The following is a 26482-nucleotide window of genomic DNA, read 5'->3' on the forward strand; positions in this document are numbered from 1 at the left end:
AGTAAAATACAGTCACTTGGGGACTAGATTGAGTTTGAAATAGCACTAGTATGCCAAAGGAACCAACTCATTTCTTGTGTTAACAACGAAGAGAAAAAATCAAATTGAAGCAAAGCATGCATGACTGTAGTTGCTCTTAGAGTAAGCAATCTTCTTTCAGAAGGGAAAATGTAAGAAGGCTCTTCATCACAGATCCTTTAACCCAAAGTGTAATTAAAAATAAACATGGTTACAAAGCAGAAACTCTTCTGACAGGCTCCAACATTTTGGCAAATTTGGATTTGACAAAATTAAGTGTCAAAGTTGAAAGAACAGTAAACAGAAAAATAAAAGTAAAATGAACAAATATTTTTATTCAAGAGGACAAATATAAATATTTCTAATTTTGCTCTCACCTAGAATTTCACTAAAATTTAATAAAGATGTATATGTGCAATTTTATTTTAAAGGCATTAAGTTTATGAAGATGTGGAGAATGTAGAAAAAAGTTGACTTTGGAAGCTATAAAACATAGGGATAAAGGGCTAACTGATTTAGCAGACACAAGAGGCCAAACTCTAAATGAACTACAAGAAAAGCAGAAAACCATTTCATTTTATAAAACAAAATCTTTCAAAGGCTGAGGAATGACCCAAAGTATTTGAGGTGAGGGGAACTGAGATAGGAAGACTCAGAAAATATTAGGTCAGTATTCATTAGATGCTTCATTAGTAAATTTTAGATATCTTTCTCCATTCTGGTAGTTTTATTTTCTTAGAGTTGGTATTTATTTTTTTAGTTTTTCATGTATACTACTTATCAATAGTTCAGTCCTACCCTCTTGGCAGGGTACTTGCTGCCCCTCACCCTCATCTATGCAGAACTGAAAACTAGAGGTAGATCTTCCAGAAGGAGTTAAGGTAAGAAGTGCCACTGGACAATGGACAATGAAATCATATGGAAAACAGGATTACTGAATGAAGAGACAACCCTTCCACCTGCTTCTCCTTCTTGACTATCAAAATACTTTAGCCTGGGCTTTAGTTTCCAGAAAGATGTGAAGAGTCTTCTCTAGAGAACATGACCAGCCTAAGTGGAAAGATAAGGCATTATCCCTAAATAATCCAGTCAGAATGGCTACAGAGAAGCTCAACCTGCAAACAGAGCTCCATGGTTTTATTTCCGTACTCATTAAAAATGAGTATTAACCTCAGGATCTCAGATACTGAGGAAAGCCTGTAACATGAACGTCAGGGACTAGAATAAACAAACAGGTACAATCTACTTGGAATAATAAAACTATTTAAGGATAAAAGAAAATCATTAAAATTCTCAAGAGAAAATATTGTATTCATGGAACGAGAACAAGACTCCTATAGGAGATGAACACCTAGGGGAAACAAAAGAGCTTCTAAAATAAAAATGCAAAAGTAGAAATGACAAATGCAATAGAAATCATGGAAGATAAATTAGGGGAAATACCAAAAAGGTAGAAAAATAGAAGAAAAAAAAAATAGAGGACTAGCAGAGGGCATCTAAACAAGCGGAGTTATAAAAAGATTAGACAAAACAGAAGGGGGGAAAAACATTAATGAAACAATTAATATTTTCCAGAACTCAAAGCAGTAAATTCCTAGACTAAATGGGGTATATTGTACCCAGAGAAATAGATGAAAATAGAGGCATACCAAGACACATCATTGTGAAATTTCAGAACGCTAGAGACAGAGGGGAACTACAATGATGTTTCAAGAATTAGGAATCAGAAGTGCTTTTGAATTTTTCAATGATGACATCTAAAGAGATTGACAATGCAATGATGAACTTAAAAACATTTCCACCCTAAAATATTTTACCCTACCAAACTATCAGTCAAGTGCAAGGACAGTTAAAAATAATTTTCAGACTTGCTTATAAGGTTTCATAAAACTAATCTACCACAAACACTTTTTCTTAGAAATTTTCTTTTTTTAAAAAAGATGTGCTGCTCTCTGAGCACGTAACAAAGGGGCAAAATAGAAAAGGGGAAGATGTGAGATAAAGCAACTAGAGGACACGATCCAGGAGAAAGGCAAAGGTAATTCTCAACAAGATGGTGATGGGTGTGTATGAGGTATGGAGAATAAGGAGTCCATCCTGGACAAGTCAGAAGGTCCTTACAGTTTATTAATGGATCAATTAATAAATACTGATTTAATAAAAATGTTAATTATGTTGGGGGAAATGAAGGATCAGAAGTGTATACACATAGAGAGTAAGAGTAGGAAAAAGAGCTAAATTCTCATCTTTCAAAATGGTTAAAACTGAAAAAATTAAGAAATCACCCACATAAGCATACCATATAATGACATGGAGCTAAGTGCCAAAAGAAACAGCTAAAAAGTTCAAAGTAGTAGCCTCTGGGGAGCAAGAAAAAGATAAAGAGCAAGACAGTCTTTCATCTATACATGCATTAACAATTTTAATATAAAAACCTACCCAAAAATACACCTCTTCTGTGTAAACAGTAACCAGTTTCAATGCAGAAAAATCAGAATTACAACTGTTCTTGCAGTTAAAAACAAACAGTACTCTTTCTTTGAAGGTGAAAAAGACTGGGAAGACCAAGTTGTCTTCAGATGATATGCTTCATTAAATTCTTTTGGAAACACTAAGACATGAAATATATGTTGGTAGAACATTCCATTAAAGTATAACATTTAAAATCAATATTAAAAACTTACAAAAACATTTCTAATTTCCAAAAGATGTGTATTTTCTCAGCATTCGTAAGTGTAAAGGTTTAACAAAAGGAAACTTTAAAATCAATCTTATTTAACTCATAATAAAAACTGCTTCTTCTATTTACTGCTATGTTTATCTAATTTCAACCCAAATCATTTTTCTTTACTTACACACCACTAATTCCACTACAACTCGGAACTGGGGCTCAAATATCACTGATTTGTAAACAAATACGATTCAGATGATAGTACTGTTATACTAAAATGACATCAATCTCTCTATGTAAAAATATTTTTATAAGCTTACTAGAATTAGCTATCAATTTGGAGTATTTTATTCTTATCTCTCTCTCAACACTCAGGCTGTTGCTCACTCTTACTTTTATCAGCTTTTAAAGCACTGAGCAAAACATTACTTAAAAGTAAGTACAATGCATTGCATTAAAAATAACCACAAAAATATATTATTGATGATGAAAAAGAATAAGGAAACAGTCCCTTCTCAAACGTATGTCACTCAACCAGCTCTTCTGGGCAGGAATGCTCAGTTAAGAAGATGGAGAGCACAATTTCCCCACATAGGGAGTTATGGGAAGCAACATCAAATATAGTCTATAAAATTAGAAAACTTCATTCTATACGTCCAGATGGAAACTCTGCATAGAATAGCTTGCTAATTTTTAAAGTTTTAGAAATTCAGAAAGGCCAAAGAAGTTCTACCTCAGTGACAGCAGCCATATTTCAGCCAAAATGCAAAGATTATTTTAGGCTTTAACCTCACATTTCTTATTTGGAAGAATTTCTGGTTGTAAGAAACTTGAGGAACAAGCAATATGTTCAAAGTGGTGAAAGAATACTCTAAATAGATAAAATGACAACTGAATGCCAGTACTATTTTAGACTTTTTCTCATTGCAATTTTCCCCATAGGAAGCATAAACACTAGACACAACTGGATATCCTTGCCAGCCCTTCAATTCTAGCCATTAAAGAGCTGGATACCATGTTTTGAGAATACTGGTAATAAAATGAACCAGAAATATGGTAATTTGTGTCTCTCATAAAATTTCAAAAGGTTAGATAAAAATACTGTTTCAAATACTGCAGAAAGTTTTTACAAGTCCTCTTCTATAATGACAGTTTTCTGCTGTAATAGAATTTCCTTCATATGCTTGGTTTGATAAAATTGCATTAATGCTGTAGTTTACATTTAGACTTAGTGAAAAGATTTACCCAGGAGCCTGGTTACAACTCACCTACACTCATTTCCATGCAGGTAGCCCTAGACAAAATTATCTGTGAATCAAATTTGTCTTTACCTCCCCCTTCACCTCCGATCTCCATGGCGCTTTCCTTCCATTCAGTGCCCTCATTCCTATTCTTATCCCAGGTTTTGCAGATGCTCAAACTTCCCTGAAAGAAAATGAAAGTGAAAGTGAAGTCGCTCTTTGCGACCCCATGGACTGTAGTCTACCAGGTTCCTCCGTTCATGGGATTTTCCAGGCAAGAGTACTGGAGTGGGTTGCCATTTCCTTCTCCAGGGGATCTTCCCAACCCAGGGATCAAACCCAGGTCTCCCACATTGTAGGCAGACACTTTACCTGTCTAAGCCAACAGGGAAGTCCTAAACTTCACTATTTCTCTCCAAATCAGCAAAGTCCCAAGTACTGCTGCATGCCTCTATTACTTGTCCCTTGGTTCTCTCACATTCTCTATTTCAAGTATTTACTACCCAAGTCAGCAAATGACTTTGTCAGAAGGGAAAAGAGGTTATCATATATGATTTACTGAAATTACCCTCCGCTTGTAGAATCAACTACAGTAGCACCATTTCTAACCTCTTTTTCTCAAATCTCACAAGAAAATATGCCCTTCATCCTATATGAAGCTGCTGGCTGTGTGACGAATCAGTCCCTCCCACCCACTGGAGGACCGTGACCCACGGGCTATCCCTCTCCAGTTACTTCAGTATATTTTCTTCATTTGTCATCTCCACATTTATAAATATTAACATCTTCCTCATCTTTCAATGACAATATTTTAAATTTGAACCCATTTCCCTTTTAAGTCACATCTTCCTATCTCTCCTTTTTCCCACCACACCAAGCTTCTCTAAAAAGTAGTCACCCTGGACATCTCTTCTTCAATTCTCCACCTTCCCATTCTCACCACTGCTATCTGGCTTCCCTAGCCATCACTTTCCTCAAACTTCCCATGTTTAGCAACAAGCTAACTGAAAAATCAGGGGAGGCGGCCGAAAGGAGCAAACTCACGTCTAAGGAGCAGTGGCTGCGCGGGCACAGGAAGGCCAAGAGGAGCTACTCCATATTCAAGGCCAGGAGGGGCGGTGGTGAGGAGATACACCTCATCCAACGTAAGGAGCAGCGGCTGTGCTTTGCTGGAAGAGCCGTGAAGAGATACCTCATGTCCGAGGTAAGAGAAACCCAAGTAAGATGGTAGGTGCTGAGAGAGGGCATCAGAGGGCAGACACACTGAAACCATAATCACAGAAAACTAGCCAATCTGATCACATGGACCACAGCCTTGTCTAACTCAATGAAACTAAGCCATGCCCATGGGGCCACCCAAGATGGGTGGGTCATGGTGGGGAGGTCTGACAGAATGTGGTCCACTGGAGAAGGGAATGGCAAACCACTTCAGTATTCTTGCCTTGAGAACCCCATGAACAGTATGAAAAGGCAAAACGATAGGATACTGAAAGGGGAACTCCCCAGGTCAGTAGGTGCCCAATATGCTACTGGAGATCAGTGGAAAAATAACTTCAGAAAGAATGAAGGGATGGAGTCAAAGCAAAAACAATACCCAGCTGTGGATGTGACTGGTGATAGAAGCAAGGTCCAATGTTGCATAGGAACCTGGAACGTCAGGTCCACAAATCAAGGCAAATTGGAAGTGGTCCAACAGGAGATGGCAAGAGTGAACATTGACATTCTAGGAATTAGCGAACTAAAACAGACTGGAATGGGTGAATTTAACTCAGATGACCATTATATCTACTACTGTGGGCAGGAATCCCTCAGAAGAAATTGAGTAGACATCATGCTCAACGAGAGAGTCCAAAATGCAGTACTTGGATGCAATCTCAAAAACGACAGAATGATCTCTGTTCGTTTCCAAGGCAAACCATTCAATATCACAGTAATCCAAGCCTATGCCCCAACCAGTAATGCTGAAGAGGCTGAAGACTTACAAGACCTTTTAGAACTAACACCCACAAAAGATATCCTTTACGTTATAGGGGACTGGAATGTAGAAGTAGGAAATCAAGAAACACCTGGGGTAACAGGCAAATTTGGCCTTGGAGTACGGAATGAAACAGGACAAAGGCTAATAGAGTTTTGCCAAGAGAACACACTGGTCATAGCAAACACCCTCTTCCAACAACACAAGAGAAGACTCTACACATGGACATCACCAGATGGTAGACACCGCAATCAGATTGATTATATTCTTTGCAGCCAAAGATGGAGAAGCTCTATACATTCAGCAAAAACAAGACCAGGAGCTGACTGTGGCTCAGATCATGAACTCCTTATTGCCAAATTCAGACTTAAATTGAAGAAAGTGGTGAAAACCACTAGACCATTCCGGTATGACCTAAATCAAATCCCTTATGATTATACAGTGGAAGTGAGAAACAGATTTAAGGGACTAGATCTAATAGATAGAGTGCCTGATGAACTATGGATGGAGGTTCATGACATTATACAGGAGATAGGGATCAAGACCATCCCCATGGAAAAGAAATGCAAAAAAGCAAAATGGCTGTCTTGGGGAGGCCTTACAAATGGCTGTAAAAAGAAGAGAAATGAAAAGCAAAGGAGAAAAGGAAAGATATAAGCATCTGAATGCACAGTTCCAAAGAATAGCAAGAAGAGATAAGAAAGCCTTCCTCAGCAATCAATGCAAAGAAATAGAGAAAAACAATAGAATGGGAAAGACTAGAGATCTCTTAATGAAAATTAGAGATACCAAGGGAACATTTCATGGAAAGATGGGCTTGATGAAGGACAGAAATGGTATGGACCTATCAAAAGCAAAAGATATTAAGAAGAGGTGGCAAGAATACACAGAAGAACTGTACAAAAAGGAGCTTTATGACCCAGATAATCACGATGGTGTGATCACTCACCTAGAGCCAGACATCCTGGAATGTGAAGTCAAGTGGGCCTTAGAAAGCATCACTACGAACAAAGCTAGTGGAGGTTATGGAACTCCAGTTGAGCTATTTCAAATTCTGAAAGATAGTGCTGGAAAGTGCTGCACTCAATATGCCAGCAAATTTGGAAAACTCAGCAGTGGCCACAGGACTGGAAAAGGTCAGTTTTCATTCCAATCCCAAAGAAAGGCAATGCCAAAGAATGTTCAAACTACCGCACAATTGCACTCATCTCACACACTAGTAAAATAATGCTCAAAATACTGCAAGCCAGGCTTCAGCAGTACGCGAACCATGAACTTCCTGATGTTCAAGCTGGTTTTAGAAAAGTTAGAGGAACCAGAGATCAAATTGCCAACATCTGCTAGAGCATCAAAAAAGCAAGAGAGTTCCAGAAAAACATCTAGTTCTGCTTTATTGACTATGCCAAAGCATTTGTCTGCATGGTTTCCACAATTTCCACATAATTTCCACAATTAACTGTGGAAAATTCTGAAAGAGATAGGAATACCAGACCACCTGACCTGCCTCTTGAGAAACCTATATGCAGGTCAGGAAGCAGCAGTTAGAACTGGACATGGAACAACAGACTGGTTCCAAATAGGAAAAGGAGTACGTCAAGGCTGTATATTGTCATCCTGCTTATTTAACTTCTCTGCAGAGTACATCATGAGAAACACTGGACTGGAAGAAGCACAAGCTGGAATCAAGATTGCCAGGAGAAATATCAATAACCTCAGATATGCAGATGACACCATCCTTATGGCAGAAAGGGAAGAGGAACTAAAAAGCCTCTTGATGAAAGAGGAGAGTGGAAAAGCTGGCTTAAAGCTCAACATTCAGAAAACGAAGATCATGGCATCCGGTCCCATCACTTCATGGCAGATAGATGGGGAAACAGTGTCAGACTTTATTTTTCAGGGCTCCAAAATCACTGCAGATGGTGACTGCAGCCATGAAATTAAAAGACGCTTACTCCTTGGAAGGAAAGTTATGACCAACCTAGATAGCATATTCAAAAGCAGAGACATTACTTTGCCAACAAAGGTCCGGCTAGTCAAGGCTATGGTTTTTCCAGTGGTCATGTATGGATGTGAGAGTTGGACTGTGAAGAAGGCTGAGCTCCAAATAATTGATGCTTTTGAACTGTGGTGTTGGAGAAGACTCTTGAGAGTCCCTTGGACTGCAAGGAGATCCAACCAGTCCATCCTAAAGGAGATCAGTCCTGGGTGTTCATTGGAGGGACTGATGCTGAAGCTGAAACTCCAGTTCTTTGGCCACCTCATGTGAAGGGTTGACTCACTGGAAAAGACTCTGATGCTGGGAGGGATTGGGGGCAAGAGCAGAAGGGGACAACAGAGGATGAGATGGCTGGATGGCATCACCGACTTGATGGACATGAGTTTGAGTGGACTCTGCGAGTTGGTGATGGACAGGGAGGCCTGGCGTGCTGTGATTCATGGGGTCGCAAAGAGTCGGACACGACTGAACGACTGAACTGAACTGAAAAATCAATCACATATTCTGTCCACATTCTGCCTGAGGGCAGACGGTCACTCCTGTTGGTCTTTCTTAGATTTTAATTGCTTTATGAGTGATATTACTCACTCTTAGAGGACTTCAACCAATTTCTATGTGAACAGAATTTTCAAATCTTGGTTACAGCACTCACTGTTCTCCAACTGTCTTCTAATGTACTTCCCCTGGGAACTCCAAAGATGGTGCCTTTAATTTACCATTTTCAAAACTATTCACTCATGCTAGAGATTCTAGCTCTTGTTATTATGATATCACCATCCAACCATTCTCCAAAGCTTAAAATCTCAGAATCTTGATTTTTTTTTAATTCTCCCTAACCTTGACATCAAATTCTCCTCCAAATCCTTCTCATTCTACTACACAAAGTCTAAAATATTCACCCCCATCACAGTTTCTGATCTCTGATCTTTGATTTACAGTTTCTACCTCTTCTCTTGTCTAGACTATATTAAAAGTCTCTTAACTGGTCGACTAATCTCCTCTTTTCTTACCCTGGACCCAGCTCCATGCTGTGTCCAGGAAGTATCCTAGTTAAAGTAGTGAGCTCATCCATAGAAAAACTAGATCCACAGAGTTTCTTTTTTTTTTTTAATAGCTCAAATAGTGAGCGCCATTCCTAATTTGCTCTCACAATGCAGTAGCCCAGCTTCTAATAAATTTTTTGACCTAGTCACTAATTAGTAAAGCAGCTTAAAGCTCCATTGCTGTATTATAAGAAAATACGCAGAATTATAACTGAACCAGTGGAACTGTCCAGAAGTGTTTTTTATACAATAAGCACTAATAAACATGAAATACAACTACAGGATCAGTGCCTGATTGTATTAAATATGAAAATGTGAATCTTTTTTAGTATACCCCAAACTAGATTTCCAGAATAAATTTCACTGATAGTTTTTTCAGGATAACACATATTATATATGCAGTTACAGGTGGCACCAGTGGTAAAGAATCCACCTGCCAATGCAGGAGACATAAGAGACGTGGGTTCAATCCCTGGGTCAGACAGATACCCTGGAGGAGGGCATAGCAACCTACTCTGGTATTCTTGCCAGGAGAATCCCATAGACAGAGGAGCCTTGGCAGGCTACAGTCCATAGCGTCACACAGAGTTGGACACAACTGAAGTGGCTTAGAGCACACACACACATATATGGGGAATTCAAAGCAGATCCAATGATAAAGTGGTTTTTAAATTCAGCCATGATAGAGGTAATGACTCAAAACCCAACTTTGTACCCCTCCACTGCTGTCACTTTACTCCAAGCCACCACCATCTGTTGCTCATTTATTTCAGTAGTCATTCAGTTGATCCCCAACTTTCACTCCAGTTCTCAACAATATTCTCTAGATTGGCTAGAGCAATCATTTAAAACATGTACAGATTGTTACTTTTCTGCCAAAACCATCCAAAGGGTTCCCACATCTAAATGTCTCTCAAAGCTCTGTCTCCTGGGTTTAAGATTATATTTCTTGCCTAATCTCTGTAAAGATATCCCACAAACACAATGATAATACTCAACATGCCCAAAACTCAAATTACATCCTAAATCTGGTCACCCTCCAGTATTCCCTATTTCAGTTAATGGCACAGAGGTACACATGTTCAACTTCCTTTATTCCCAGTACCTCTGAAGAACTGATGCTTTTGAACTATGGTGTTGGAGAAGACTCTTGAGAGTTCCTTGGACTGCAAGGAGATCAAACCAGTCAATCCTAAAGGGAATCAGTCCTGAATATTCATTGGGAGGACTGATGCTGAAGATGAAGCTCCAATACTTTGGCCACCTGATGCAAAGAATTGACTCTAGAAAAGACCCTGAAGCTGGGAAAGACCGAAGGCAGGAGGAGAAAGGGAAATAGAAGACGAGATAGTAAGATGGTATCACCGACTCAATGGACACGAGTTTGAGCAAACTCCAAGAGTTGGTGACGGACAGGGAAGCTTGCCGTGCTCTGGTCCATGGGGTCACAGAGAGTGTGACATGACTGAAAGACTGAAGTGAATTGAATCTACCACCAAGGCTTTTCAATCTATTATCTTACATATCTTACAAACACATCCCTTTTTCTTTATCTCCACTGTCACTTACTTAGTTCATACTCTCAGCTTAACTTCTAAAATCTATTTAGTTTTCCGACTTCACCTATTCCTGATACACCATCAGAGTGAACTTTCCAAAATACAATATGACCATGTTTCTCCCTGGTTAAAATCATTCACTGGCTCCTCATCACCTATAAAATTCAAATTACTTAACATGGCATAAGGACCTCATATCCCCCCAACTCCTTTACCTGTTCAAAGGTCAAGGAGGTCCTCCTTAAGAGGTCCTTTTAATTCCAGCCACACCGGGCCATTTGCTATCCATAAGCCTGTTGCTTCATACTGCTGTAACTTTACCTTAATGGTGAAGCCTTTCCTGACCCATCCTAGCAGTTCCTAGGGCAGAACATACAGCACTTATACCATAGTACATTTGGTCCTCATTATTCATGGAGTCTGTATTTGTGAATTTGCCCACTTGATAAAATTTACCTTTAACGCCAAAGTCAAAATGCACGGTGCTTTTGTTGTCATATGAAGACACTAAGCAGCAAAAACGACATGCCTAAGTGTGTGCATCCCCAGCTTAGGTTTAATGAGGCAACACTCTGCTTTCTTGTTTTACTCTCACACAAAAAATAGGTATCCTTTTTATGGTTTACTGAGTGTCATGTTTTTCACATTTTTGTGCTTGGTTATTTTGCTGTCTGAAATGTCCCCCAAGCATAGTGCATAAGTGCTGTCCAGTGTTCCTAACCACAAAGAAGTAGGTGATGTGCCTTGCAGAGAAAATACAAGTGTCTGAAGAGCTTCCTTTAGGCATGAAATTATAGTGCTGTTGGCCGTTCAATGTTAATGAATCAAGTATATACACACACATATACTAATAGATATATATAGATATATATGCATCAAGATGTCTTTAAACAGCAACACACAGAAAGCAAGGTTATGTACTGACCAGTTAATGAAAATGTGACTGGGGCTTGTAGGAACCTAACCCCCTTCTAGCCTAGAGACAATGGCTCAGTATTCCCCAATTCAGTGTTCAAAGAGACTTACAGAACAAAACTACCACAAAGAATGAATAATGAGAAGTGACTGTATTTTCATTTACATGTCTGTCTTTACCACAAATTAGTGGGTTCTCTGAGGGCAGAAATAGCATCTTATTTATCTTTGAACTCTAACTCTTATTATTATGCCAAATGTACTGCAGTTACCATTTATTGCACATAATTTAAAAAATTGTGGTTTCTCATTGTTGTAATTTTCCCTTATATATTTAGACTTCATGGTAAGATCCCCATGCTGCTTCCCACCCCAGGGAGGCCCTGCTCAACTGCACAGTTAATGCCCTGAACCTTGTCCTTCATCCCTGTCCTTTCACCTCTTTTATAGCTAAACATCATGCTTTTTAAGTCAAATTTAAAAAAGAAAAAAGAAAAATGTAGTTAAATGAACAGGCATTTATAGAGATTTAGTTTTCATCAGGTCAGTTAGCACTGATGGACTTGGACCTAAAAAATAGGAGACAAGCTTCCAGAAACAAAGGAAGGCTGAGCACAGACGTCTACACTGTCTCCCTCCTGAGGACTCACTGAAATGACAGAATACATGCTTTTTAAAAAGAATAGAAATATTACTGGAGGTAGATGAAAGAGAAATGAGAGATTAAATACCAGAAATTTTAGGAAATACTAGAAGTCAGAAAGTAGGGGAAGATGCTTGCATGTCCAACAAAAAGATGGACTTAAAAGTCTGGAAATCATTCTCTCACAAATAGAACAGAAATACTAACCAAAATATCCAAAACATCCTCTCAAGTACAACAGCTAGTGCTCAAGAAACTCCCCATGGGCCCATGTGAAGCGGATAAAAACAAACTGGTAAGCACGTGCTTGAGTCATGGCTGCACAAAGGGTTCGCAGAGTCAGCACCTAGTTCAGAAGCAGCAGGTTAGGCCTTGGTTTGAACTAGGTTTGAACTAGGCAGTTCAAAATGAACTGCCAACTTAGACCCCTCCACATAGAGCAGGAACCATACAAGACTAACCCCACCTGGCTGAAGATACACCTGTTGGCTAAGGAAGACAATGAGGATATGAGCCTTTTACAGCCTGAACACCATATTAGGGGGCAATACAACCTGAGAATTTGTAACCACAGCCTACTCTCCAGGATTCAGAGTTCCCCTATACCTACTTAATTCAGAAAATTCCAAGCAGAAAAATTACAGAGGTGCCCAAGAAAATCCTTAGCAAATCTTCCCTGGAGGAATGTGCCCCCTAACCAGACTGCACAGAATCCCCTGAATAAAACCCAACCAAGCATGAGCTGGCCATCTGAAAAATCATACACACACACACACACATACACACACACAAAAACACTCAAGAAGAGAAAAGAAAAAAAGACAGGTAACTGAGAACACAAGAGTAATGCTGTCATAAAGGAAAGCAGGTAAGACTGAAAAACCATAGTAATCTAAGCCATTATAAGTAAGCACAGTTCTTCCCAAGTGAATTTTTTTCTGGGCCTCCCATGAGAAATGCATGTGTGCTCAAATATTCTTCTTTCATAGTAGAGTCAATAAAGTTGAAAAAATAGACATATTTTCAAAGATACACAGTGTAATTTTAAACTTTACAATACTCTCACCCAGGACAAGTACCAATCCCTCCCCAAGAGCATCTGGAAACGTGTGAAGGCATCTTTCATACTCCAATGGCTATGGCAGAGAACTGGGGCACTGAACACTAAGCGGTGTTCAGCACAATCCCACATGACAAAGTACAGTGCTGCCAAAAACGCCAAACACCAATTATTGAGAAACACTTTACTGATATGACTCAGTTCGAAACTGTTATCAATGAATAACTCCATGAAGTAAGATTGGGAACAGAAAAATTTTAAACTTTCATTGTACATTCATCCTTCTGTGTTATTTTAATTGCTTATCATTAAGATTAGAATTCTCAAAAATTAAAAATAAGTTTATATAAATAAGTAACGAGAGGGAGAGCTGTCCTGTTTATCAATCAACGTCAATCCTTCCCTTTAGATAAAGTGGGTGGTTCAGCACACCAAGGATAAAAGCAGTGCATCAGACTACCCTGGAATTCTTAGACTCAGAAGAGTAGTCTCTGCAAGCATTTAAATATTTCTTAGATAAAACATCTCCTGAATTAAAACAGAGTTATTGATGCTGGCTGTGCGCTTAGGCAGTGAGGACCCAAAACCTCTTTCATGAGGCGGCAGCTGCCTGCAATGCTCTCCACGGCTGACAGACGCCCAAGGAAGGAGTCAAGACTCAAAGCAATAAGTAAGCATGTTTGAAGCAGTGGGGTAGATGTTTCTGTTGTGCAGTTCCAGAATATGTCACTCAATAGACAAGTGAATGTCTCTTTAACAGGTCAATGAGGCAGATCAGTTTTAGACTGATGGAAGGCCAATTAACAAAACATCTGCACAGATGAAAACAGAAGATTAAGACATAAGTGATACATACTAGAAGTAGACAGAAAATATTTACTACAAAAAAACAAAAAACAAACCTACACTTACTCCAGAACTTCACCTCTCAGAGATAAATTTTCAACACACACACACACATAGACACATAAACACAATATGGATCCACCACATCCTGACTACTACATAATTGCTCTGTACTTTTGCTTTTCCTCCCTATTCTTTTCATACACAGAGTACCTAGTACAGCTGACCCTTGAACAATGGGGCTTTTAACTGTGTAGGACCACTTAAACGTGGGTATTTTTTAACAGTAAATACTACAGTACTACCCAATCTATGGTTGGTTGAATTCACAGGTACCAAGGAACTCTAGGTAAGAGGCCCAACAATAAATTAGCCACAGATTCCCAGCCCCTCCACTCCACCATCTACCATGTCATTCAAGGGTCAGTGTATATACACAGGCATATGGCACTTGTACTTTACTAAATGATCAATATGTTTAAGTCAACATCAAATTGAGGTAGGTTAAGGGAAAAAATTGGTTCTTAATGTTTTCACTTATCATTATAAAGCCATTATAATTACAATACCTTTTAAAATACCTTTTTGTATGCAGCTGTTAAATGTAATGTTGTAGGTATGGCAATCTATCTATAAGCAGGGATAAAATCATTCGAAAAGAAATAACTCCTACACAGCTTTTCCAGGAGTCAAGTATTTCATTTAAATAAACTTGTATATCCAAGTGGCTTAGTGGTAAAGAATCTGCCTGCAATGCAGGAGATGTGGGTCTGATCTCTGGGTCGAGAAGACGCCCTGGAGGAGGGCATGGCAACCCACTCCAGTATTCTTGCCTGGAGAATCCCATGGACAGAGGAGCCTGGCAGGCTACGGTCTATAAAGTCGCAAAGAGTCAGACAAGACTGAACAACTGAGCACGTGTGCATGCGTGTGCACACACACACACAAAAGAAAGATTACAACGGTTTTAAATAATGTTAAAAAAAAAAAACCTTGCATAAAAAATGAGAACATTTAAACATCACTAGAAGATTTAAACATCACTAGAATAAAACCTGGACTCAAGAACTAGTGCAACCCAGACCTAGGACCTGAAGCACATGAAAAAGTATTCTTACAAAAGAAAGTACTTAAGAAACTACATCAAACGGCCCTCAGAATTTGGAAATCAAAGTGCATCTAATCAAAGTACCCAAGATGCACGTGCTCAGTTGTGTCCAACTCTTTGCGACTCCTTGGACTGTAGCCTGTCAGGCTCCTCTGTCCATGGAATTTTCCAGGCAAGAATACTAGAGGGGATTGCCATTTCTTTCTCCAGGGGATGTTCCCAACCCAAGGATCAAACCTGTATCTCTTGCATCTCCTTGTATCGGCAGACAGATTCTTTACCAGTGCGCCACCTGGGAAAGAAAGTGAAACCGCTTAGTTGTGTCCGACTCTTTGCAACCCCACGGACTGTAGCCACCAGGTTCCTTGTCCATGGAATTCTCTAGGCAAGAATACTGGAGTGAATTGCCATTCCTTTTTCCAGGGGATCTTCCCAACCCAGGGATCAAACCCAGGTCTCCCACGCTGCAGGCAGATTCTTTACCATCTGAGCCACCAACGTCCCTAGTGCCACCTGGGAAGCCCAAGACCTAGCCTGAGGATACGAACACAGTAAAGAAAACAGTGACAATCAAGTGTATTGTAAGCTGTGGGAAGAAAGAAGACATTAACAGAAGACAATTAACAATCAGACTTGCAAAAAAAAGAAACAATAAATTGATACAGGTCTTTAAAATTGCCCAGGGAAAAACTGCTTACTCCCATACTCCAGGGCTATTCAATCTTGGCACTATTGGCATTTTGGGCTCTGTTATGGGGGGGGCGGGGGTGTCCTATGAATTGTTCAGTAGCATCCTTGCTCTACCCACTAGATGCTAATAAGCAGCCCCCATCTGAACTGTGACAACCAAAAATCTTCAGATATTACCAAATACCCAGCGGGAGGCAAAAACTGTCTCCTTAAAGCATCAATGGTATATTCTAAACAATGTGAATCAAGCTAATAAAGTTTGATACTTCTACCATCAACATCACCTCACTTTTCTTGATCACACCGTAAATGTCTCATATTAATTTGGCTTTCATAGCTCAGTTGGTAAAGAATCTACCTGCAGTGCAAGAGACCGCAGTTTGATTTCTAGGTCGGGAAGATCCTCTGGAGAAGGGAAAGGCTACCCACTCCAGTACTCTGACCTGGAGAATTCCATGGACTGAACAGTCCATGAGGTCACAGAGTTGGACACAACTGAACAACTTTCACGTTCAGAGAAAGTATGATCATGGCATGGTCGTAAGAGGTATTTGCTATACAATTGCTTTCTTCTTTTTTTGGTGAATTAAAAAAAAAAGTCAGAGAGGAAGAGCCATGACCATACTTTATATATGCTCTCTGATAAGGCAAGTCAAATCTTTTTTGACTTCACATACTTCCCCACAACTTCTAGCACTGAAGTATTTTTCAGGCACTAGAGCACTTTTAAAATATAATATTCCTGGTTTAATATTTGTATCATCTTCCTCAGTACTACCAGTGTCTTGATTTTCTAAGTTTCCCCTTTTCTTAATTTTTAGTTCCTCTGTCCCTCTTTTTCCATGACAGCACCCACCAGCACCTCAATTATCATTACAGTAAATATCCTCCCTTTGAAGTTAATAGTATACCATGAAAATCCAAATAAATTTGACTTATTAATATCCAGGTAAGTGGTCTCAAAAGAACTTTTTTATCCTTTGATAATGAAAAGGGTTAAATATGGTTGAGAACAGCCTACTGAAATCTAAAGAATATAACAACTTATTTAAAAATAAGAAACTAAATGAAACTTTTAAAACAAGAACAGGGCTTATCTTGGGAAAAGATCCCTAAACTCTGAAAAATCCAGGGACTTTCCTTGGCCTAGGAATCCCTTGAAAACTTCAAAATACCTCTGTATTCCATTTAACTGGCCAAAGTGAATTCACAATTTCACTATTAATATATTCATCTTTTACTCTCCATTTTCTCTGCCACCTCTGTCTTCCAAGCTCTCGCTGCTTCACCTTTAAATTACCACTGCAAGGCTTCTCCTACTGTTCTTTTCTTCACTGTAATTCACTCAGTTGTAAGACTATCACACAGCTCGTTAAATCATCATTTTAATGACAATACTGCATTAGAAAAATAGGGCTTTCTGCCATCTGGAAATACTTACATTTCTTTTAAAAATTGAGCTTTTCATCGAATCAATTGAATTCCTCTATTCTCTAATACAAACTCTCTGTCCTAACCACATTGATCTTTTTACTTCCTATACTTACAACCACACATCTCATTCCCACCTAAATGCCTTCATTCATGTTACCTCACCCAAAAATATTCTTTTTTTTCTTAGCTATTCAATATCTCACCAACTGATGACCCACTTCTTGCTTTTTTATAATTAAAGTTTTAGAACTAAACGCATCTTAGGACTTTTCTCAAAATTAATCCAATCAAATGAGTAGCAAGTCCCCCTCTACAGGTAAGAATTTCTTTTCTTAATCTATCTCAGAACTAACAGTCTGCTGCACATGATAAACCACTACTTACGTGCCAACTTCTGAAGTTTCCTAATTTGTTCAATAATAAATGCTAAGAATTGCCTAAGCTCATGGGCCAATGCTTGGCTGAGGGGATACAAAGACTGTTTCTTCCCTCTTTTTTACTATATGAAATTCCAGTATATACACATATTCATGGATTTCCTTCTGGTAAACATTTCTAGAGTGTAAACCAATTCTAAGTTGCTGTTTCTGGAGATACTTTGGGAAAGAGGGAACTACAGGTTTGGAAGATAGAAGAGAAATAAAGAGATGGCAGAGTAGGAGTAGAAGATATTTGCAGGGCCCTGCTAAAAGAGATAGAAACAGACAAAACACATCTCCAGCCTTCGATCTAGAATCACAGTGTGTTGGGAAGGAGAGAACAAAGGTGAGAAAGGAAGGACCAGCAGCCACATCAGTGTTCCACTGTGTCACATTCTGACGTGAACTGGCATGAAGTTACCAGAGCTGGAAAGGAACTATAAATACCCACTTGGCTATAGCGAGCAAGTCAAATAAAGGTTACTAAAAGCTTATTTTTTAATCTCAAATATTCAAGTTACGCTATCTCTAAAACAACAGTTAGTAACCTTTAAGTGAAAATAAGAAAGGCTCTGAATAAGATACACTAAAAATTGCTTCCCAACCCCAAGACTGGAAATCCTGAAACATTTCTTTGAAGAAAGTAGGGGAAACTAATACCTGATATTTCAAAACTGCATAAAATGCTGATATAGCTAATGCTTTAATTGGGAGGACATTAAAGCTTCTAAGATTTCTTAAGGGTTCACTCACAATCTGACTCCTTGGCCTGACATCTCCTGTAACAGCTTAAATTCCTTCAGGGAAGGTATCTCTGCCTTGGGGTTTTCAAGAACCCAGTGCTAAGGGTGGCGAGGGCAGCTGTGATTGATGGCTTTGCCCATTTGCCTCACAGTGTTCCAACCTTCTTAAAAAATGTGGTTTAATTTTTTTCATTTATCCCCGATTACAAATGACAATTAGCAGTTTAAAACAGAAAATACCTGAATCAACTTATATAAAATCATGCATGACTATCATTTAATTTCTACAATAAGCAACTTAAATGAATTAAATTTCTTTTAACTCAGCTACCTAAGTTACTCAGTATACTACCCAAGTATACCAAAATCTCAGGTAGAAGGATATTTAATAGATGAGTAAAAAGGCAAATAACTTTACATAAAATGAAACTTCCCTTAAACATTTCATTATATGTATATATATATATGTGTATATATATATATATTCTAGGTAAAATAAAAAGACAAATCCACTTGAAGACAGTGACACTCATCCCAAAGACTAAAGAATTCCTATAATATGGTAAGGAACCATTATGAACATATAACAAGTATGATTATTGTCTTCATTCCCAACTAAATGCTATATTTTCAAACACTACTTACTTCTTTAGATTTTAAGGGCAAAGAAGAAAGAAAATTCAGGATTGTGTGAATTTTATAAAAATTTTAGATCATGCCTGAAGGAATCTTTGAGGTCACATAGTCATCTTTCCACCTAATATTTAACTTGCCTTTGTAAACACACTGAAATGTCATATAAAAATAAGACTTTGTAACTTTAGTTAATAGCACATAACTTATTGGGCTACTTTAAAAGCAAAATTCTTATAAAAAATATTTATTAAGTAAGACATAGTTCTTACGCTGGAAAGAAAAATGTGAAAAAATGAATCAAGCTAAGGCAACTGAAAATATGTTTATTCAACAAATATCCACTGAACATTTAACACTGTACCAAACAGTAAGAGAAGGAAAGGATACTGACATTTACTGACTGTCCCAGACTGAGTGCTAGACACTTTGTATTTATTATCCAATTAAAACCTTACACCAACCCTACAATGTAAGTATTACAACCCCTATTTTAGAGATGAAGTATCAATATATCAAGTTCAACAATAATACCAGGATCTGCCAGCAAGATTATTTGTACCACACAGAGAGCTCTGTGTCCTGGACAAAGTAAAAGAGATGGAAGTTACAAAAACTGGAATTACAATCCACATCCCTAACTCACTTGCTGAGTAAGAAAATAATAAAATACCCAGTTTCAAGAAATTGTGCTATTTAACTACATAAGAAACTGAAAATATTTTGCTAGTAAGCAAAACACCAAATAATATTTGTTGCAGTTAATGAAAAGTAAATCAAGCATTAATATGAATAGCAATAAAGTATTTATGCAATATTATATAATTTATAAAGTTATTACAGTATTAAAACAAAATTTTCCAAAACTTCCAAAAATCTGAAAGTAACTATGAAATTAGCTCTATGTCACATGAGAAACTACTTAAGTGAGCTACAACTGGAAGAATTATTTGCAATATATTAGAGCAATTCTTTTCTGTACAAAACAAAGATTTCTTTATATACACACACTATATATATATATATATTTGATACAAGACCACCAGAGTCATATTGTTCTTTATATGAAAGCCAAATTGAATGCTTTAGAGAGATCCAAAGAAAGCAAGTGACAAAACAATAATACAAAAAAATCCAAATTGCTGTATAATTAAGTGTAAGTCAACTATAAACAATCGAGGAGTCATAAAACACTACAAAGATCCTACACTCAGATTCCTCCACAAACTTTTAAGTTCTTTCTCCAAAGCCAGAGCAAGTTTCTATAAGAATATTGACCCAGAGCTCCACTCAAAAGATACACACTCAAAGAAAATGTTAGTGTGTGCATGTGTATTTATATTTTGAAAGTGAAAATGTTATTTAAGGTATATGTGAGTCATTTATTATGACTCTTCACTTAACCAAAAACTACCACCAGACATAATCAAATCATATCAGAGGGCTTTACTCATGTGCTAGCTAATATAAGATTTTTTTTCAGGAATGATGTCCAGGAAACTATTTGTAATAGTTACGTATAAATAGGACCAGGTTTTTCAGCCCCAACACTAGGACATTCGGGCTGGATAACTCAGGGATGGCCCACCCTATGCACTGTTTGCAGCATCATCCCTGGCCTCTGACAGATGCCAACAGCAACCCCCTCCCAGTTACGACAGCCAGATGTCCCCGAGAGAGTGATGAGAGGGCAGCAAAACTGTCTCTGAATAAGAAATGCTGATGCAGAGAGGAATGAGGATGGAGAAAAAGACTTTTACCAGTCCTCTTCTGAATGATCAAAGTGGTAGGTTGAATAATGGTCCCCTAAAAAACACTCATGTCTTAATCCTTGGAACCAGTGAATGATACATTATTTGGAAAAGGGGTCTTTGCAGATGTGATTAAGGATCCTGTGACAGGGAGATTATTCTGGAGCAAAGGGGAGCTCAAATGCCATCATACGTGTCCTTATAAGAGAGAGGCAATAAGAGGTTTCTCTCTTTTTTGCTCACACAAAGGAAAAGGTGATGAGAAGAAGAGAGCTGAGGGAGATGTGAAATTCTGCCTTTGAAGACTGGAGTGATGCAACGACAAGTCAAGGAATTCTGTCAGGCACCAAACTGTGGAAGAAGCAAGGAACATAGTCTCTTCTTGAGCCTTTGGAGGGAGCACCCTGATTTTGGCCCTCTGATACTGACTTCAGACACCTGGCCTCCAAAACTGTGAGAGAATAAACTTTTGTTTTTAAGCCACCAAGTTGGTGGCAATTTGTTACAGCAGCCACAGGAAACTAGCACAATCATATAAGGGTTTTAATCTGATTTTTAAAAAACTGCTGATGAGCAAAAGAGATAATGTGTTGAACACTCAGCAAAGTTCCTGAAACATAGTAAGCATTCAAAAATACTGTTGATGCCATTATCGATATTCAGCCAGCTATGTATAAGCTTCAAATTCTTGGTAGCAAAAGGAAAAACTAAGGATGTTCAAACAGTAAAATGGGAATACATGCACAAGACTTAACAGTGAAAACACACGAATCAGCCCCTCTTAGGATGTGTATTTACCAGCTGTGTCAATGTTGTGCTATAATCTGTCCTGTACTGTAAAGATAAACCGTGGATGAGACCAGCCAAGACAGCTTCTTGGGGGAGGCAAGCTTCAACATTTTTGAGCAGAAGAAACAAGTAGTCAAAGAAGGGGAAACAATGAAAGTGGGGAGAGCAATGGAAATCAGTCAGATGTTTACAGAGCTACCAATCTGGCCAAAGTAGAGACCACAGACTTTGTGAGGGTGTATGTGTGTTACATCACTCAGTCATGTCTGACTCTTTGTGACCCCATGGACTGTAGCATCTGTCCATGGAATTCTCCAGGCAAGAATACTGGCATGGGTTGCCATTTCCTTCTCCAGGTGATCTTCCCAACCTGGGGATCAAACCTGGGTCTTCCACATTACAAGCAGATTCTCTTCCATCTGAGGCATCAGGGAAGCCCTTCTGAGATTAGTTACCTAAACTAAAGGACCCTAAAAGCTATGTTGATTGATTTGGTTGTTGAAGAGAATACTCTATAAAGTGGATTATTTTATAAATATTGACTCTTGGGGATTCTGAAAATATAAACACGCTCTGGCTCCATACCAGACATACTAAACTAGAATCCTTTGGTTAGACATATCTCTAAAGGATTCTGACAGCCACTTAGGTAGAGAACCCCTGTATCAGAGTCAACTCATGGCAGAAGACCTACAGAATTAAAGTGTCATAAAGTATATAACGTATTCTCAAAGTATGCATTCAACTACATTAACAGCATTTTCCATGGTTAAAACTCCTCCTATGGTTAAAACTCCTCCTAAGATGTAGCCCCTCCAGGTTCCATGAGACTTTCTGTAACTTCTTCACTCTTTTCCTTTCCTAAGCATATGGCCCCTGATCTACTCAGTCACCTTCCTCACAGTTTCTCATGAAATTTTCTAGAAAAGTTCCAGGCATTTCAGTTGCCTACCCTCCTCTTTCCACATTTCTCCAACACAATAAAGATCTAAAAATATTTTATAGAGCAAAGGAACCATGTAAAAGTAGAGTTCCATTAATATACTATATAAATAATTTACAAAAGTGTTCTATGGCCATTTATTGTAATAAAATCCTACGTATATATATTAAGTGAAATTCTAAATCATTTTTTTTACAAATTATTTCCAAAAACGTAAAATTATGAAATAGTTATAAAAAGCTCTTAAGCTAAGCATTATTCAGTTCAATCTTTCCTTGAGAATTACTAAGTAGCTAACAAAGTACAAGTCTCTGAAAAGATACAAAGTTAATGGAAACCTCACTGATGTAGAAACAAACTTCACCAGTACTAGGGAGGATGAAGAGGTGATCTGAGAGGGCAATTATGATCCTAAAAGCAATCTCCTGTGTGTGTCTTGTAGGGGAAATGGGCAGAGATTTTGCTGGCTTTAGCCTGCTGCTGCTAAGTCGCTTCAGTCACGTCTGACTCTGTGTGACCCCATAGGCAGCAGCCCACCAGGCTCCCCTGTGCCCGGGATTCTCCAGGCAAGAACACTGGAGTGGGTTGCCATATTCTTCTCCAATGCATGAAAGTGAAAGTGAAGTCGCTCAGTCGCGTCTGACTCTTTGTCACCCCATGGACAGCAGCCTACCAGGCTCCTCCGTCCATGGGATTTTCCAGGCAAGAGTACTGGAGTGGGGTGCCATTGCCTAGCTTGGGCTTATTTCATGATTAAAGAAAAATAAAATAAAGCAATACAAGTTAGTGTTCAGATAAGTTCTTTCCTCTCCCATAATACCTACAGCAATTTATGCATCAGTTCAGTTCAGCCGCTCAGTCGTGTCTGACTCTTTGTGACCCCATGGACTGCAGTACACCAGGCTTCCCTGTCCATCACCAACTCCTGGAGTGTACTCAAACTCATGTCCATTGAGTCCGTGATGCCATCCAACCATCTCATCCTCTGTCATCCCCTTCTCCTCTCTCCTTCAATCTTTCCCAGCATTGGGGTCTTTTCAAATGAGTCAGTTCTTCACATCAGGTGGCCAAAGTATTGGAGTTTTAGCTTCAGCATCAGTCCTTCCAATGAATATTCAGGACTGATTTCCTTTAGGATGGACTGGTTGGATCTCCTTGTTGTCCAAGGGACTCTCAAGAGTCTTCTTCAACACCACAGTTCAAAAGCATCAATTCTTCGGTGCTCAGCTTTCTTTATGGTACAACTCTCACATCCATACATGACCACTGGAAAACATAGCTTTGACTAGATGGACCTCTGTTGGCAAAGTAATATCTCTGCTTTTTAATATGCTGTCTAGGTTGGGCACAGCTTTTCTACCAAGGAGCAAGCGTCTTTTAATTTCATGACTGCAGTCACCATCTGCAGTGATTTTGGAGGCCCCCCCCAACCCAGAATTAAGTTTCTCACTGTTTCCCCATGTGTTTGGGTGCTAGACAAATCTATTTCCTTCTGGGCCCAGAAACAGGGAAATTTTAGGAGCCGCTGGAGGCCATATCTTCTATTAAGAGGACTAGGAAGTGGTCCTCCACAGCATTAGAAAACATGAAACAAACGCACGGGGAAGAGTAAACAGAAGAGATGAAGTGTGTTCCGCTGGCACTGGAGTTCCAGAGTCCCAACCCTGGCATTCCTTTAGACACTCCTGCATCAATCTTTACAGTAAATCTCACTTTTTGTTCATACCAATACCAGTCAGAATGGATTTCTATAACTTACAGCCAAAAGTGGCCTACTTACTACAACTATCTTACTACAACTATCACTGACTCAAATCATTTCATAAAGGAACACTTTAACACCAAAGCCTCAGGAGGAATAGAACCTCAGATTTTTTAAAAGGGATATATATATTTAATGACAGCTGTGTGCCAGGAACTAGTCTAAGTTCTTGAAATATACTGTTAAGACAAAAGAGATAAAAATCACTGTTCTAATGGGGCTTGCATTCTAATGAGAGCATACAGATAACAAAATAATATAAAAAACAAAGTCAGATATGATAAACAATCTGCAAAAAAAGAAAAAAGTAATGGGATAAGGGGAAATGAGGATGGTGTCATTATGACAGGGTGGTTCCACAGTAATGCTTATCTGAGAAAGCAACTGAACTGAAAAAGAAGTTATTGAACTGAAACCTGAAATGATGAAAAGGAGCCATTGTGTCATGTTTCAAGGCAATTCCAGGCAAAGGGAACAGACCTAAGTCAGGAACAAGCCATGGCATTTCTGAGCAGAAAAAAAGAAGGGCGCTTCCCAAGCACAGCAGTGGTAAAGAATCTGTCTGCCAGTGCAGGAGACAAAAGAGACTCAGGTTCGATTCCTCAGTGAGGAAGATCCTCTGGAGAAAAGAAATGACAACCTCCTCTAGTATTCTTGCTTGGAAAATTCCATGGACAGAGGAGCCTAGTGGACTACAGTCCATGAGGTCACAACGAGTCAGACATAACAGAGCACACACGCCTTGGGTAGATGGAAAACAGTGAACAAGGGAGAATGCTACAGAAGTGGTAAAGGAGCAACCGATCTAAGAGAAAAAGCTGTAAGTCAGTAAAGTAAGTAGGAATCAGACCATTATAGGAACTAGTAGGCAGAGGAAAGGATTTGAAAGTAACTTGAGCTTTATGAAAAACTCACTACATTGTCTTTCTCATTTTGCTTTGCAGACCATTAGAAATTATTCCCCAAGTAGTAAACACAATGTTGAGGTTGGCCAGGAATCTGCATTTCTTCAGCAGAAAACATCTCTTATTGTACTTATGAAATTTTTTAAGGAAAAAAAAAAAAGTGAAGCCATTGTAAAAATGAAGAAACTAGGAAAGGTGATAGAAACTACTTCAAATTCTATCCTACTCATTATACAGTGAATAAATCTGCTACAATCAAGATCTTATGAAGAATTTAAGTTCTTTATAAACTACTATAAAAATAATGTCCTTTGTTGAGTTATTACTGAATTGGACACTAATAAAGTTAAATACTGTCAGAAGAGAAGACTGGAAACTAGAGTTTTTCCTGACTTTATTGTACCTCTTGAGAATAGCTTCAACTTAATGGTCAACAAAGTTGTGAGTTTTGGTCTTATCTCTATCACTGTGATAAAGGAGAAACTTCCCCCGTGTGGTGAAATTAGGCACAAAGGATGCTTCAATCTCTCTCCCTCTGAAAGCTTTTTAAAATAAGAGACCAACCAGTTTAAAGAGGTTTGGATACTGTACACCTCAAAGAAGAGTGATATTCTCTCCAGACTTTTCCAGACAACTAATTCCTATGTACACAAAGCAAGTAATTAAGCCTGCACTGCTTCTAAGATTAATATCAGTAAAGTCAGATCTTTGAAAGCTCTAATGTATTCATGAATCTCTTCTTTCACCGTTAGATGTTTAGCTAGCCCATGTAACACAGACCCAAAAGTAAACTGTTTAAAACACAATTTATAAAGAGAGGTACTTTTTGAGTGTGGTGTGAGTTAAAGAAATAAAAGTCATTTAGACACCTTGATCAGGACTCGATTCTAAGTGCATCTTCCTCAACACATTTCCAGTAGTTGGGCAAAGTGCCCAGGAATGATTAGCAGCAGTGTAGAGAGAGGGATACCATCAACCTAAATTGTGAAGTCTCCCCCCAGTGGTCACATACAAATAACTGGAAGAGAGAAAATCATTGCAGCTTCTCTAAGACTGACCAAAAACAATATATGCAGAATCTGGTACCTACAGAGAAGAAATAAAATCTTTAATTCAATGCTATCACAATATCTGTAGAGAGACCTCATATGCTTTTCTGCTCTTATATTATTCATAAATGTGAACACTATTTTTGGAAGGAAAGAACCTATAGGTTGTTTTTTCTCAGTACATTCTTTTTTTAAGGAATAATTTAGTGATATCCTCAAATAGCCAACTATTTTATCTAATGGGGAGGTGTTCATCCCTCCTGAAATAAATATCAGGACATCCATTGCA

General features: G+C 38.5%; 1 protein-coding gene across 11 annotated transcripts in view; it reads right to left on the reverse strand.

Annotated features, from left to right (window-relative positions):
- Positions 1-26482, reverse strand: part of PALS2 (protein associated with LIN7 2, MAGUK p55 family member) — a 165352-nt gene that overhangs the window by 107036 nt on the left and 31834 nt on the right. Inside the window, exons 1-2 of one of the 11 annotated variants that reach the window (XM_059885900.1) lie at positions 8554-8754; positions 4021-4114 (exon numbers count right to left, since the gene is read on the reverse strand). The exons of 7 other annotated variants lie outside the window; for them this stretch is intronic. In XM_059885900.1, coding sequence (XP_059741883.1) covers positions 4021-4045 — 25 coding nt within the window. In that variant the 5' untranslated portion in view covers positions 4046-4114; positions 8554-8754. Of the gene's footprint in view, positions 1-3957; positions 4115-8489; positions 8511-8553; positions 8755-26482 lie in introns of those variants that run through there. 3 more of the 11 variants (XM_059885899.1, XM_059885902.1, XM_059885903.1) reach the window with 3 other exon arrangements.

The sequence above is a fragment of the Bos taurus genome, chromosome 4 (genome assembly GCF_002263795.3).
Source record: "Bos taurus isolate L1 Dominette 01449 registration number 42190680 breed Hereford chromosome 4, ARS-UCD2.0, whole genome shotgun sequence".
In the NCBI taxonomy this organism is placed as follows: Eukaryota; Metazoa; Chordata; class Mammalia; order Artiodactyla; family Bovidae; genus Bos; species Bos taurus.